At 38.2% G+C, this 16,415-nt stretch overlaps 2 protein-coding genes across 3 annotated transcripts in view; both read right to left on the bottom strand.

The window, feature by feature from the left end:
- KRT12 (keratin 12) overlaps positions 1–3,321 on the bottom strand; it is a 6,116-nt gene extending 2,795 nt beyond the window's left edge. Inside the window, exons 1-4 of one of the 2 annotated variants that reach the window (XM_008586063.1) lie at positions 2,450–3,321; positions 2,109–2,407; positions 1,663–1,745; positions 519–675 (exon numbers count right to left, since the gene is read on the bottom strand). In XM_008586063.1, the coding sequence (XP_008584285.1) occupies positions 519–675; positions 1,663–1,745; positions 2,109–2,407; positions 2,450–2,702 (792 nt within the window). In that variant the 5' untranslated portion in view covers positions 2,703–3,321. Of the gene's footprint in view, positions 1–518; positions 676–1,662; positions 1,746–2,108 lie in introns of both variants that reach the window. The other variant, XM_008586062.1, reaches the window with a different exon arrangement.
- Positions 3,322–10,441: 7,120 nt separating this feature from the next.
- The window catches only part of KRT20 (keratin 20), an 8,435-nt gene continuing 2,461 nt past the window's right edge, over positions 10,442–16,415 (bottom strand). The window contains exons 2-7 of the mRNA XM_008586069.1: positions 15,141–15,223; positions 13,665–13,821; positions 13,161–13,322; positions 12,919–13,044; positions 11,834–12,054; positions 10,442–10,484 (exon numbers count right to left, since the gene is read on the bottom strand). Of these exons, the coding sequence (XP_008584291.1) occupies positions 10,442–10,484; positions 11,834–12,054; positions 12,919–13,044; positions 13,161–13,322; positions 13,665–13,821; positions 15,141–15,223 (792 nt within the window). The remainder of the gene's footprint in view (positions 10,485–11,833; positions 12,055–12,918; positions 13,045–13,160; positions 13,323–13,664; positions 13,822–15,140; positions 15,224–16,415) is intronic.

The following is a 16,415-nucleotide window of genomic DNA, read 5'->3' as shown; positions in this document are numbered from 1 at the left end:
CTATTGCCATCGTTTATTCTATACACCAGCCTCTGGTATATACTGTGCACATCAGTCTTCCTGTGCATCTATTCCACTGAGTATAACCAGTTTCTCTAACATAAGTAACATTATATATTATTGGTAGACTTTTGCTTTTTGTTTTTTAACCTTTAAAATAGTATTTTTTTTTTACATTACTAAATCAAGATAATTAAAATTTTTATTGTTGGGGGAGGGGGATAAGGGAGGAATTGGTAAAGGGCCATGAAAAAATGATTACATTGTATAATGTTGAATATAATAATTATCCTGATTTGAGCATCACATGTTGCACACAGGTATTGAAATTCAACTCTGTACCCCATATATGTATAATCAACTATGTTTCAATAAGTAAATAAATAAAATTCTTTTTGTCATTACTTAGTAATGAAAGTGACAGAATCAGAAAGTACCTCTAATTTGTTACATACACACACACACACACACACACACCCCAATTTTTTGGGTCTGGGAGAAAAAAAGCAGCTTCTGACCTCCTCGTGGTTCTTCTTCAGGTAGGCCAGCTCTTCAGTCAGGTTCTCGATCTGCATCTCCAGGTCGGCTCTGGCCAGGGTCAGCTCGTCCAGCACCCTGCGCAGCCCGTTGATGTCGGCCTCCACGGTCTGGCGCAGGGCCAGCTCATTCTCATACCTGAAAACCAAGTGCAAAACAGTTTTGGAAAACAACACAACCATTTGAACAAGGTCCCTGCCATCCTCAGGGCTATTTCATGCATAAATTTGTGCGGCTATTTAAAAATAGCAGCATTGCAGTATACAATGTAATTTAGCTTTTATAACTTATTCCTTTTCTTTTTTTCATCATAGGTGACTACTCAGGTGGAGAGGAGAAGAAAAGTGAAAAAATTATGAGCTGATATTTTTCTACTTTCAATGAACCCCAATAGCACTGCAACACAGGGAACAGGCCCCCCCTTTGACTGGCTGCCGTGGCTGTGAACAGCAGCAGCCCCTCCCTAGGTAGATGCCATCTCTCTAATGGCATCCTAAATGCAGTTGAAAATAAAGTAATAGTTACTCTTTTTGCTCAACTTTCTTTATGATTTAATTTAAAACATAGATACTTCTTTAGTAGCTTTTACCAAGACTTTACAGATTCAGGACTATTGCCACAGCAACTTCCTGTGTGGATATTTTGTGAAGCAAAAAAGAAATTAGTATTTCTTCCTTATGTCTTCCTTATGTCTGGGAGAGGAAGTGTGGGAAAGAAAGTGGGAATATAAAAATAAATACATAGTTAATCTTTCAGTTGTATGTGTCATCATTAAAACAATCATTTCATTTAACCTCTTGGCAAAAACGTTATTATTCATTTTGATACATTGAAAATTGAGGGTTAGGCATTGGTAGAATTGTCATGTCCCATCTTAAGTCAATAATAGCACATTAAAAACATGGTGATCCCTAGGTTTAAGTAACTTATAATTTAAGGACAATTAATGGGAATTGCGTTTGATTCAAATTACTTTCTAGAATGCCCTGTGTGAATTTACCAAAACTCTAGATGTATGGGAGCATGTGAACTGCAGAAGATTTGAAATATTTTCAATTAATGAAGACAAGAAAATAGGGAAAAAATGGTGAGACATGTCAATTTTCATCAATCTTTCCAACTCACTTCATTCTGAAATCCTCAGCAGCCAGTCTTGCATTGTCAATTTGCAGGATGAGCTGGGCATTTCCAATGCTGGCAGAGATGATCTGGCAAAATAGGAGCAGAAACACAAAATGAAGTCCTAAAATGCCAGTATTATACAAACACGTTTTTGACCATCAAAGTGGTGATGTCAAATGCTGCTTTATTAAGAGTTTAAGGCAGTTTCATTTTTCTACAAAATATATTTATGGAATAATATTAAAATATTAAAACATATTAAAATATTAAGAAAGGTAGTGGAAATACAATCAATTTGGTAAATGATGAAACTAAACATTCCGAGATGAGAAATTGCTCCAAATATATTCAAATTGAAAAATACTTCAGCAGTAGGTGATTATTACTGTAAAATATTGTAATTGTAAAAAGGAAAAATAATTTTCAAAGCCCCTGCCACACATTCTTACCTTATTCCTGAGGTCTTCGATCAATGGGTAGAATTTACTGTAATCACTCCGTGACTCGGAATCTGCAGTCCCTGTTCCTCGTGTTTCATACCATTCTCGAATTTTGTTTTCTAGCTCAGTATTAGCTTCTTCTAGAGCTCGAACCTTATCCAGGTAGGAAGCTAATCTATCGTTAAGATTTTGCATGGTTTCTTTTTCTGATCCAGAAAGAAGGCCGCCATCATTGCCAGAGAGAATAACTAGAGAGCCACCTCCTGAGCTCCCCCCAAATCCAGTTCCTAGCCCTCCAAAGCCACCTCCTGAGCTCCCCCCAAATCCAATTCCTAGCCCTCCAAAGCCACCTCCCAGGGCTCCCCCAGAACCATTGCCCAGCCCTCCTGCCAAAGAACTTCCTGAGCCACCACCAAAGCCCAAACTAGAACCAAACATGGAAGCAGCAGAAAAGCCTCCCCCACTGCTGGCTCCAAAGCCAAATGTGTTTCCTCCATAGCCACTTCCAATACTGGAAGCAGACATGCCCCTGGATCTGCCTGCTGTCCCACTTTGGGAGGACAGCCTCCGGGACAGTCCAGGGGTGCGCACTGAGTGTGACATGGTGTAGCTGGAGAGATTCACAGCCCGGGGAAGGTGGTGACAACCAGAGAGGAAGAAGTGTCAGTAAGCCAGGAGGTTAACCTTTTATACAGGCTGTGAGATGGGTGTTGCAGTTGAAAAGTTCATATTCTTCATCAAAATAGGGTGCCTCCCTACCCTTTTTTTGGCCAGCTCAAGAAGTAAGTGATGTATATATAATGAAAATTCACTGATATGGAGATAATCGGATGATCATTTCCATTAAGTGTTTGTTAAACAAAAAAGAAAGCTGGGTGGGGTAAATTCAGTAGGTTGTCATAAGGAATCTTGCTTCTCCAAATTATTCAGTTATTCAATTATTCTATTGCTTGTAATCTCAGCACTGTCCAGTGTCTCATACACAGCAGGAAAGCAATGAGTGATTGTTGAATGGATAAATTAATGAATACTTCTTTCTAAACCGTAAACTTTTAAAGCTTCTTCACCTTTCCTCTTTGTTTCCTTTAGAAAACCTGATATAAACCACCCAGTCATGATCTAGTGTATATTTCAGTGGAATATAGTTTCCTTTTTCTCCTTATTGATAATGGCAATAAAACCTACAGTTTTCACACAATCCATTCATCTAGTCAGCACACTCATTGAGCAACTATTATGGGCAATATCTGTTGAAAGGATAAAGGTAGTAGGGGCTGAGTACAAAGCAGTGAGCAGTCAGTCAAGGTCCCTTATTTCACAGAGCTTACCAAGAAGTTCAATTCTGTGAGAAGGGGAAACTGCTGAAATGACTGTAATATTCTACTCAAAAATAGCACTTTTCAGTGCGTAAGAGGTCTTCTTTTCTGAATCAGGAAAAAGAAACCATGCAAGATCTTGATGACAAGGTTTTACTATCCCTGAAAATTCGAATTCCAGTATCAACCTGAAAAATGCTTTCTTAAGATCACATAATCAACTATCACTTGAACCTTAATAATTGGTTGGGTATTTAGCATGGATTGTAGATTCTTGGAAATTCTTTGTTGGGTTCAGATTTCTAAATTCAATTTGCTCTGTATTTGATGATAGAGAATAAAATTTCTGGGTATAAATAACGGGTTTTTTTGCAAAGAAATTTATTCTAAATTTCATTAATAAGGTATGCATTGACTGTGTGTGTGTGTTATGGATACATATGTATTTTTTCTAGAATGGATTTATTGAAATAAAATACATTAAAATAATTATACAGATTCAGTTCCTATTTTTTTGGGAAATAGGAACTTTCAGCCCTTCAAAAGGGACCTTGGTTTTCTCATAGATCGCCACCACAACTCCTCTTCAATTTGGTATATTTGGATTCTGTGTTTTATTTTATTCTAAGGAAAACTTTGTAAGTATCACTAGTATTCTAAATTTTTAAAATAAAATTGAATTGTTATTTGATTTAGTAATACACACCTTTCAAAACAAAGAGGATCTTTAGAAGGTTTTCTATACATTTTAAAGTAGAGGTTGAATTTATCTGGTAAAAATTAATTTCTCAGCACTATTACTGAATACTTGTGAGATCATTGAGAGTCTATTTATTCAGTATAAACAATCAATCATCATATTTAGCAAACACTAGGCCATTAAGATTTTGCCGAATGTGTGCAATATTTTTTGTTTCTCTTATCTACAACAATAACATGATGTTTTTTGGACATTTTTCTTCAATAGAAGAGGTAATATGAAAAATAAGCCTATAACTGTTACACAACTTGAACTATGTCAAAATGGTTTGGTTTTTTTGAAAATTAAATCAAATACTGTATTTTAATCAAACCAACCTGGAAGTATTCAAGTGTTGGGTATGCTGTTAGCTCCATCTTCAGTTTCTAGTCCATTTGCCAGTGTCTTGTAAAGAGTTAGCATTCGATACTTATCGAATTGATTTGTCTCTTGATAAATCAAGCTTTTGGGTCATGAATGTGTATTATGTATGAGGAAATTTGGGAAAATTAAAAAAGAGTATTGATAAAAAGGCAAGCTACATGGTATATTAATTTAAATATAACCAGATTCCAACACACTATGTAGACACATCCAGATGTTACTCTCATTCTAATGTTAACACACGTAATGCACATGCACAGCCAGAAACATGCACTGCAATGTCTTTGCTGGGTCCCAGTGTGCAGCATGCTCCATGCAGAGAGAGGTTCTGCAGCCTCGGCAGCTTCACCTGCCCTGGGAGCCCTTTGTCCGGAGAATACTTCTTTCTGTGGCCTTTATCTCATCAGGGTGACTCTCACAATGGTCGGCACTTGTTCTGCTTCTGTAGAGTACAGACTGACTCATGAGGAATTCCAGACCTGCCACCTGGATTCTCCCCAGTTTAGTGCCCCCTCCCACCCACCCAATATGAGTAGGTTTCTATATTTGTGATATATTGTCCTAAACTAGGCTTCTCAGGTAGGGACTATGTGTAACTTATTTTTCATGCTCAGCCCTAGTCTACTGTTTGGCTAAATGTCATCACTGCACTCCTGAAGTTCTTTCACCTGAAAGAACTTAATTCTTAATGTGTTCAAATGTGTCATTTAAAATTCATTTCATTTGAAAATGACTGCCCTAATTTACTGGTATGCTTTGACCAAGATTCATTCTAAATCCAGTTATAATGGGGAGCAACTTCCGAAGTTGAAAAAAAGAAATATTTTTTCTTCAGTGGCTTTTTTTTTAAAGGGGGGGGGGAGTAAATTAAATAATCAAGCCTCTGTTTTAGACTTTTTAGAAGTGAAAATAATATTTTTTGACAGCCGCATAAATGTATACGCAGGTGGAGATGTATAAAATAGAAACAATCTTGGGCTTGTTGGCAAGTGATTACGTAAGTGGAAGCACAGAGGAAAATGACTGGAGCCGGGGGAACTGTTCAGAAGAGTGAGGTCTTCCATTTTTGTAGAGTTTAAGGAATATTGAAAATGGAGAAAATTATTTGTGGTACTGTATTTGTAAATCTTTAGATTTAAAAAAATTATTTTGATTGACACATTGCAATTGTGCATATTTATGGGATAAAATTTGACGTTTTGATACATATATATGTATGTTGTACAATGGTCAGGTCAGGGTAGTTAGTATATCCACTGCCTCATGCATTTATCAATTCTTTGTGGTGAGAACGTTCAAAAGCCTCTCTTCTAGCTATTTTGTATACAATGCTTTACTGTTAACTAAAGTCACCTTACAGTGCAATAGAACATCATAACTTATTCCTCCTATCTAGTTGTAATTTTGTACCTGTTGGCCAATCCCTCCCCTCCCCGTCTCTGAGGTTTTTATTAAGTAGAGCATGCACTCATCTTTTCATGTCAGGTTGGTTAGTTTCCTGGTTTTTGCAGGATTTTCCAGCAGAGTTCTTTTCCTTAAAGATAGACTTGCCACTTTCCACTTTCTGCAATTCACTGATCGTTTTGTCTGTAACACCTTTCTCTTTGAGTTTTAAGATCCTATGAATGAGTGAAAGAATTTTGGGTGGCCTTTGTTTTATACTGTGCTTTTGAGATGAAGGGTAAATGAAGACCCTAAGGGGGCATGAATGAGGCTGAATACTGGACTTCAGAGCTTGATGGTCCTCAAAATCAAGGGAGGATTTTGGAGGAGGCATGTGCAGAGAGGAGAAAGATAAAATAACACCCTGGTAAGGGGAATCTTGGAAGTGAGCCTAGGGGAGAGAAAACAGGGATGTTTGAGGGGGAATTCAAAAACAGAAATCACTAACCAATGCCTTAAGTTGGATTTATTATTTGAGTGTATAATCAGGTATCTGAGACTGACCCTGAGTGCGTAAGGATGAGAACAGAGGGTGTCCAGGGGTTCATTGACTATGATTTGATTTTATGTGACTCCATGTCATTCCCCTTTTTAGATGTTGCAGGCATCTGTGTAGAAATAATCCCCAGAGCACAGAAAAAATAGTTCTTGCCATCCTAACCCTACCTCTAGGGGTTCTCTCCTGAGTTCAATAGCTGCACTTCTGCACTGATGATTTCATAAAAGATGAAATGTATTGAAGATAATTCTAATGTGTGATAAAGAGAACTATACTTAAGGACTACGAATCTTCTCTGGATCCGTATACCTGTCAAAAACAGGATCATGGTGTTCTGGTCTTAGCTCATGTAAGAAGTACAGATAGGAGGCTGGCTAGTTAGTTTACTTGGTAGAGCATGGTGCTGATAACGCCAAGATCAAGGGTTCGGATCCCCTCACTGGCCAGTTGCCAAAAAAAAAAAAAAAAAAAGAAAGTACAGATAAATATGAAGATTAATGTTTCACCTTCACACAATAACTACTGGCAGAACTGGAGGCAGAACCCTACCACCTGGTTCCACATGCACGGTCTTCACCTACTTTTTTAAAGAGGTTTCTTGGAAGAAACTAGAGATAGACCAAAAAGCAAGGGGAATATCTTTGTTTTCCTAACAGGAAACTGAGTTAAGAATAACAATCCTACCTCTTTTAACAAAGTGTCATTATTGCCATATGACAATGGTCGTGCCTAATCAGTTTCAAATCCATCAGCTTAGGTTTCTTAATCATATTAACAGACACTGGTGTCCGCGTGTCAGAATTTCAGACCATTCTGGAAAGTGTCTTGGTAGGTGAAAAAGAATTCACTTCTAAAAGTTCTTAACGTCTTTAAAAGTAATTTATTAGCTGGGAAGGAAACTAAGAAAAACAAAAAAAGCGAAACCTTTTTACTTTTCTGAAAAGCAAGGGATTGAAAATGGGTGAAAATATCTTTTCTCACAAAAGTTGTGCTGAACTAAGTCTTGTGTGTGATGTTAGCAAACAAAGCTGGCCATTTGCTACAGTTGGCTGTTGTGTCTTTTTAATGAAAATGACAACTAGAAAAGAACAAAACCGCTAAGTATAGGTAAATGCCTATGTCCGATGTGAATCACGTATTGTTTGTCCTGTTATTAGTAGCTTATCTTGGCTTTAGACAAACAGCCTTGAGGTCCAGTCTTGCTCTACTACTTGGTAACCATAGGACTTTGGGAAAATACTTATCTCATGTCATCATATATAATCGTCATTAATTCTCATATGTAAAATATGGATAATAAGGTTGAACCATATGAAATGCTTTTTTTGAATGTCAAAAATTATTGTACATTGGCAAGTTTATGTGATTCAACTTAATAGCTTCTATCTCATAAGAGTATTGTGAGAATTAAATGAGAAATGCATAAAATGCTTGGCACACTGTTTGGCTCATAGTAAGCACTTAATAAATGGTAGATATAATTATTCGGAAGTGAATCACATAATTATTTTTTATCCAATAATCAAACTCCAAGTCCTATTATTTACAAACTTCTATATAGAATTTTAAGCCCAACCTATCTATTTACTAGAACACTGATATAGGTCAAATTTATTTTTCTTATAAACATTCATAGGCAGTTGTTGCTAACTAAAATGCAAGAACTATGAGAATATAATAGGTGTGTTTAAAAAAAAAATCTAGCTGCTTTCACTTAGCGTAATGTTTCAGAGGCTCATCCATGTTGTGGCATGTATCAGTACTTCATTCCTTTTTATTGCTGAATAATATTCTATTGTATGGCTATACCACATGTTGTTTATCCACTCATCAGTTGATGGACATTTGGGTTGTTTCCACTTTGGGGCTGTTATTAATAATGCTGTTATAAACATTTGTGTACAAAGAACACATGGTATGATTTCATTTATGTAAAATGTTCAGAATAGGCAAACCAATAGATAGAAGAAGTAGATTAGTGGTTGTCAGGGGCTGGGGGGTAAGGGAATGGGGGTGACTGCTAGTGGGTATGGGGTTTCTTTTCGGGTTGAAAACGTTCTAAAACTAGATAGTGGTGGTGGTTGCACAACCTCGTGAACATATCAATGACCACTGAATCGCGCACGTTACAGGGATGGATTTCATGGTGTATGAATTATATCTCAGTAAAGCTACTATTAAAAAAGTGGTGAGAAACATTTCATCATATACATTCACCACATAAAGAAAGAGAGAACCTGATGATTAATGCAGTTTATTATCAGAAGGAGATACATTCGGCCTTGAGAAAGATTTTACTAATTTTGCTTTTAATCTAATTCGATTTCAAACATATTGTGCTTCATTCTTATTTTGCTCAGCATTTGTGATTGGAATTTGACTCTCAAATTATTTCAAGAGCTGAGTTGAGCTTTAGAAGGCAATAGAAACAGTGGCCAAGAGCAGATACAGATCCAAGGTAGGATAATTGTACTGATACTGAAAATCTAATTAGGTTATCCAAGAAACTGGCTCAATTAAGAATCCAGGATCTCTGAAAAGGGATTTTTTTGCAATTCAGAAACTGGAAAAAAAATCACAGAGAGGTTTATTTGCAATTTGCATAGACACTTCTGTTTTGTGAGGTTTAACGTAATTGAAGTGTACTGTAATTTTCAGGAACATTACCTACAAATTGATATTAGGTGGTCGACAGCTTGGAATTAATGTGCTTCACGATAAAGATGGCAGTAATGATGTTTTAAATATTCTGGTGCTCATTGGATTTCAGTTTTGCAGGCAATTTGTGGCTCCTCTGAGTAAAATATTTATATTCAATTACAAGAGACTGATAAATAGACTCCTCTCCTTTCTAATCACTACAAAGTATTAATAGTGTTTTCTCATGGCCACTTTCTTGTAGGGAGCAAAAATTACCGCGACATTTCTTTCAAAACCACAGCAGCATCTCCTCTGGCTGTTGTTTGTTTCTTTTTTTCCACTTCTATGGTTCCATGTCCCACAGTCCCGTCCCGCAGAAGGATTGTTGGTGCTTGTTTTCTTTATCCCTGAATTCATATTAAACACTAAATGTTAATTTGGGCACATGGCTGCTGATTTATAACATTCAACTTTAAACTATCATTATTTTCTACTTAATATTCAATTTTAAATTATCATTATTTTGTACTTATTTCCTTCTTTTAGAAAAAATGTTGAAGCCATTCTCTTTCTTCGATAATCTGAAGTCCATTTTATAAATAAAAGCAAGAAATGTGCCACTCTCCCCAAATTTACACATTTTCTATTCTCCCCAACCCCAAACAGAAATACACAATCTTAAGTTAAGCAAAATTCACGTTTTAGCCTTAGTTCCAGGATGTCTCAGGACAGCAATGGCACAGACACACAGCCTGACATAGCGAGTGTGCTAAAATTCCCACATGCAGGGTTCTTTTATGCTATACACAAGATTTTTAGACTCCCTGGTGTCATACCTGCTCACTTGAGAATTGGCCTCTGGTATGATTTGAATATGTCCCCCAAATTCATGTGCTGGAGGCTTAATCCCCAATGCAACAGTGTTAGAAGGTGGGGCCTAATAAGAGGTGAACGAACGGATTAACGTCCTTATTGTGAGAGTGGGTTAGTTATCATGAGAGGGGGCTTGTTATCAAATCCACTTTGGCCCCCTCTTGCTCTCTGGCTCTCATGCCTTCTTGCCCTTTTGCCTTCTGCCATGTGACAATGCAGTAAAAAGGCCCTCACCACGTGACGACACCTTGATATTAGATCTCCCAGTAACAACCGGGAGCCACATAAACTTCTATTGCTTATGAATTATTCAGTCTCACGTGTGCTGCTCCAGCAGCAGAAAACAGACTAAGACAGTTTCCCTTTACTTTTCACCAGTGGCAGACAGTTAATGCAAAACTGCTGAGAGAGATTTCAGTGCCATAGAAAATGCACAAAAATTTGGAAACTAACCTCTCTCTTCCAGGGTGTCTAATTGATATTCTGTACTTCTTCTTTTTTTTTTTTTCCTTTTTGTCTTTTTTTACTGACCGGTAACGGGATCGCAACCCTCGGTGTTGCGTCCGCACCGTGCTCAGCCAGTGAGCGGGAACCGGTCTCCACATGGGATCCGAACCCTCGGTGGGAGCACCGCCGCACTCCCAAGCGGCGCACTCTCCAGTGCGCCACCGGGCCGGCCCGATATTCTGTACTTCTGTTTTTTGTTTTTGTTTTTATCAAGGAAGGGAGAAGAAATGGAAAAAAGTGCTACTGCAATTTTAAAAATGGAATGCTCTTCTGCTTTTATGTTTCAGAGCAAAGTCTGAGTGACGTGTGTCTGAATGCTGTTTTTGTATTTCTCTCCCTTTTACAATGCTTGTTATTTCAAACTTGACTGTCTTACTTTTTAACTTGAAAAATACAGAGCTTCAAAATCGATCCATTTAACATGTGCTAGAAATTTTCGTAATTAAAATAACAAAATTACAATGGATGCTTATTTTATTTTGTTTTTTTGAGTTCCTTCTTATCCTTGGTTGTGTTAGATTTTATTAATATTTATGTTCTGGTTTGTACTTTCATCCTCAATTTTGTTCAGCATAGAATTTAATTTTTTTTTTTTTTTTTTTTGTCTTTTTCCGTGTCCGGCAACGGATCGCAACCCTCAGTGTTGCCCCCGTACCGGACCGGGACCGGCAATGGGATTGCAACCCTCGGCTTTGCCCCCGTGCCTCGCTCAGCCAGTGAGCGGGAACCAGTCTGTACGTGGGATCCGAACCCTTGGCGGGAGCGCAGCCGCGCTTCCTAAGCGGCGCACTAGCACAGTGCGCCACCGGGCCGGCCCAGAATTTAATTTTTTAACTTTAGAAATTATCATATAAATATGTAGGATTATATGCTTTGGTTATCAGTGCTTTCTTTTCAGTCCTCTTTTATAATTAAATCTCCTATTCTCAATATTCAGTCTGAAATAATCTGTTCTCAAACTGGCTCCTGTGGACCTCTGTGGCCTATTGTTTAATTCATTAGTTCTCACTGAGAATTTTTAAAAAGTTATTGTGTTTTCCATTATATATTAATCATAAAAATTAAGATAAGCATAATCTGTGTCATTTGAATAACCAGCTTCTAACTCAGTCCTACCCCATGACTTCAAATACAAAGTACTTGATATTTTGGGCATGTGCATACTTCTTGGTATATTTTTGTTTTGTTGTTGTTGTTGTTGTGTGTGTGTGTGTGTGTGTATAATTGCTTTTGTGTTAAGAATTGTGTTGGTGCTGGATAATGAGTGACAGGAATATTAAAATAGGATAGCATATAGAAATTGACACATATCCCTTGATTCTAAGAGCCTTACTTTACATCTTCTCCATTCAGAAGGTGGCTGTAAGTAGCGATTTCTTGCTCTAGCCGGGACTTTGTGTCAAGAAGAATATTGTAGTCATTCTTCTGGCGTTCTGTGTCATTCCGAATCTGTGTCAATTCTGCCTCTAGAAAATGTATCTTTTCCTGGATGGTGACCAACTGACCCTTAAAACGAGCGTCGGTAGACTCTACTGTTAGGTGCAAAGATTCTTTCTACGAGCACAAGAAAAAGAGGGTGTTATTTATTTGAGGACTTGACTTAAGAGGTGGATCCATTTTAATTCTAGGCAACCTCAGCCAGCCAGCTAGGATCACTAACTAGCTCTTGAGTTTTTCTTAGTTTGTCTATAGTTTTGCACCCACTGTTCTCTTGGTGTGGTACGTTGTATTATTGTTCTGAATATTTGTTACACCTCCCACCCTTTCATCAGGTCTGGCCATGTGATTTGTGGTGTGTCTCAGGAGGATTAGATTTCCTCAGCCCATTGAGAAGAGGCTCTTCATGGGGCTTTCTCTGGCTAATGAAATGGGGGTGAAACTGACAAAGGCCTTTTCTGAAAAGAAGGTTTAAGAGCCATCACGTGGCCCGGCCATTGTTCTTTTCTTTCTGCCACAACACTGGCATGTCCCAGACAGGGTCTACTCCGTTAGTCTTACCCTTGGTGTGGAAATACCACGAGTGGAGCTGCAGCCAGCCACGATGGACACAGTGCTGTTTCTGTAGGCCATGTGATTTCAGGGTTACCACAGCATAACTGATCAGGGGCTGACCAAGCTGCTTAACCTGGAATATCTCTGCTCCTATACTCCTGCTTAAAAATTTATCTCAAATTTTAAGATCTAGTTTAAATGCCACCTGCCCTGTGAAACCTTCCAGATCTACTCTTTCCTCTGCATTTGTGCAGTATGTTGCCCTTTCCTCCATTTCTATTTTTTAATTATAATCAGTTGCTCGACCTGTTTCTCTACTGGCTCTGCAAGGTTATTTCTTCTAGGTCTTTGCGTTTCCAGAGTTCCTAAGAAGGGCATGTAGTAAACACATGCTGGATTGAGAAACAGAAATTAGATGCACTTTACCGTACTGAGACTGGACCGAAGCTCTGTCTCTATGTGCTCATAGGTTTGTCTCAGCTGCAGTAGTTGAGTCTCAATTTTTTCACTCTCTTCTCTTTGCACTGTGACTTCATGCTCCAGAATTTCAATCTAAAGTTCCAAGAATGGGGGAAAAATGAATATAGAAAGAAGGGAAGGAAATAAGTTATTTTTTTCTGGAGGACAGCTTCCACGCATTTGCTCACCCTTTAGAAATATGCTATTACCTGTCTCTGAAACTGTTCTGTAATTTCTTGACGGATCTTCTCGAGTGTGACTTCATATTTCTCCCTCAAGGTAGTCAGGATGACACTGAGGCTTTGGCTTGGAGCAGCATCCACCTCCACTTTGACCTTGTTGCCCAGAAGCCCACGCAGGCCATCGACTTCCTATAAGAGTGAAAATTCTGATTGATTTTCTTCTGAAGCACAATCTCAGAAAAGGCTGAGCAGAAAAAATATAAGAAGTCTTGTGGCTTTTTCATTGGGAATGAGTAAAAAAGAAAGGAAATAAAAACTTTTGTAGGGCTTATTGTGGCCCAGGTACTGCTCTAAGTCATTCGACCTGCAGCGACCTAATGAAAAGAGGTTGGGGCTCACATCATTATCACTGTCATCTTTATGGTCACTGTCACCACCACCACCAATTCTTCTTTCTCCTCCTGTTTCCCCTTCTTATCATTGTTAGAGCTGTTCCACCATTCCCAATACCTCTTCTGAATCTTTTCTCACCTCCTGATGCTCTTTTTTGAGGAGAACCAGCTCTTTATTCAGTCCTTCAATTTGAATCTCCAAGTCTGTTTTACAAACGGTTAGATCATCAATGACCTTATTCTGGCCCCGGATATCGGCCTCCACTGTTAAGTGAAACCCCCTCTCGGTTTCATACCTGTGAATTAGTATGCAAGGTAACTGAGTCTTTCTGAAGCCATTATAGGAGAGATAACCTAATATAACAAGACATTTTTATTTGGTATATAAGGAGATCAATTTCAGTACTTTATAATGTCTCCCTTTATACATTCATGAAATGTGCATGAAAACCTAGTAATCAGATAATTTGCTCCATAATATAATCTTTGTGAATTGGAGTGATTGGTAAAAAAGATAATCTGAAATAACTTCAAAAGTTTCTAAGTTCTAGAATATATTTAAAAAAAGATTTTAGAAATTGTTCTAATTACTGTGTTAGCAGAGTTCTTATTATTGATGTTAAATGATGGTTAGTTTTACTTAATGAATACACATGGCCAATTCACTCTTTTAACCTTTAAATAGAAGCATACAAGGTGAACTAACTCAGACATTCATACATTTTCCTCTACAGTCTTATATACACTCATTTTTTAAAAACAGCAAACTTTAAAAAAATGATAATGCAATGGGTCACTCAGGTGCTGACAGTAAAATTGGAATCAATGAACTTTTCTGCTTTAATCTTCAGATATACTTTCCCATTTCCTTCTTTTTAATCCCTTGTAGCATTAAAATGTTACCCTTCTAAGCCACAAAGGACATTTTAGTGTTAATGCATTGTACAAATTCAGGATGAGGAAACCCCAGTGTGGAAGCAGTTTATAGGGAACAGCTCCGATCACCTGTGGAGTGATGACTACAGAGAAAGTGAGCACAATTTGAAGCGTATTAATTACAGATTAATACTAGCTCTTTGGTTGTTCAGACCATGTTGTAAAACACTGGCATACTAGAAAGCGTCAAGACTCACGCCTTGAACTTGGGTCATACACTTACAGACACTTGAAAGAACACGGAAAGCTATTGGAGAACCACTACAGACAGACGTATGGCTCTCTTTAAATAACAGAAGGGTGCTTATGCAGAAGGGGGATTGTAAATTGCTTTGTTATTACTCCAAAGGGCAGAATTAGGTTCAGTGGGTGAAAAGGTAGATGCCAGGCTACTAAAAAAGAACATTTCAGCAACCAGAGCTAACCAAAGAGAACAGTATTAGTTACAGGAGATGTTCAGTTACATGTTCGGTGACCAAACCTTAGGACTGTGGGAGAGAGAAGTCCATCCCTGAATGCTGGGCTGGACCAGACAGCTTCTAACATCCTTTAAGCTTCAAGATTCTGAAAAAATTTGATGGTAGTTCCTTTACCAACAATATGGGAAGCTGAGTGTCATGAAATTCTGCTAAAAGGAATTCTTTTACAGAAAGTTTTGAGACAGTCTTAGAGGACCTACTTCAGTCTAAAGTCCTCAGCAGCCAGTTTAGCATTACCAACTTGCAGGAAACATCGGGCATTTTGCAGTTGAGCATCCCTAATCTGGAAAAAACATGAAAAATAATGACATTTTCAACTGGATAGGAGTTTGAAATGATAGAATTTATCCTCAGATACAGCTACAATTATATCAAAGATGATGCTCATTTCAGAAATTTCCACATGACAATAGATTAGAAGAATGATGACAAGGGTAGTTAGCATAATAGAGTCATAAAATGCAACTTTAGTCCCCAGGGTTTGTGATTTTACAAAAGGAGAATTTAACTCAGCAGGAGTCATCAAACCTTGCTGAGTGCCTTGCCTTTGATGTTGTTTCTGCACAGAACATTCCTGTTAGCCCCTCTCATCTGGGGAACTCCCCGTCTTTCTTCGCACCTCTGCTTAGACACCATCGCTTCACGAGAGCCTTCAACGATATCCTCAAAACTGAGCTGGAACGTCTGCCTGTGCACTCGTTGCCCTATACAGCCCTCCTGCTAGCTGTTATCTCTCTATCCATGCCTTTGTCTATGCCTGTTTCTTCCAAAATTGCATTATGTTCACCATATTTCCCACTGTCCAGTACGATGCCCAGCACCTAGTGAGAGTCCACTAAGTACTTGCTGAATGAATGCACACTTGTTGTATATTGGGAGTTGTTAGGCACTGGGGATATCAGGACAGATAAGCCCTGGATCTTAAGAAGAGATTAACTAATGGATGAGTTCTCTAAGATGCATATTGATCAGAAGCTGCTTGTAGAAGATGTTACAACGACATGTCTCTCTCAGTGGATCCAGTCCTGGAGAGGGCTGCCTTCTTATGCTGGGTCTGCCCAGCTAAATGGAACTGAAGTCTGTGCCTAAGTATTTGGGATGATCCAAGGTAGATTCAGAAACATGAATGATGAGACAGGTGTGGGGGAATGGCTGGCTTATTTTGAATGTTTTTAGTGTGAGCCTGGCAAAGATGACCTGAAAGTAGGAAGGGCAATTTAAACACTGTTGCGTTACATGCCCGTAGTTTCTGAAATCCCAAAGAAACTTCCCATAGAGTCTGAGTCAAATTACACTGATGTATACACAACTTGAGAAAAGAGACTCGCTGGTAAGAGGCCTTTGCTCTAAAGTAATATGAATCTTAAAATAGAAATGAAAATGAAAGGGACGCTTTTCTTCATTAGATGAGAACATTAAAGCAAAGCAAGTGCTCCGTGTCATATCTGGAATCCTCGGATAGGAGCAAAATCTTC

Source organism: Galeopterus variegatus, unplaced genomic scaffold (genome assembly GCF_000696425.1).
Source record: "Galeopterus variegatus unplaced genomic scaffold, G_variegatus-3.0.2 Scaffold3817, whole genome shotgun sequence".
Taxonomy (NCBI): domain Eukaryota; kingdom Metazoa; phylum Chordata; class Mammalia; order Dermoptera; family Cynocephalidae; genus Galeopterus; species Galeopterus variegatus.
This window is presented reverse-complemented; position numbering and strand designations above follow the sequence as displayed.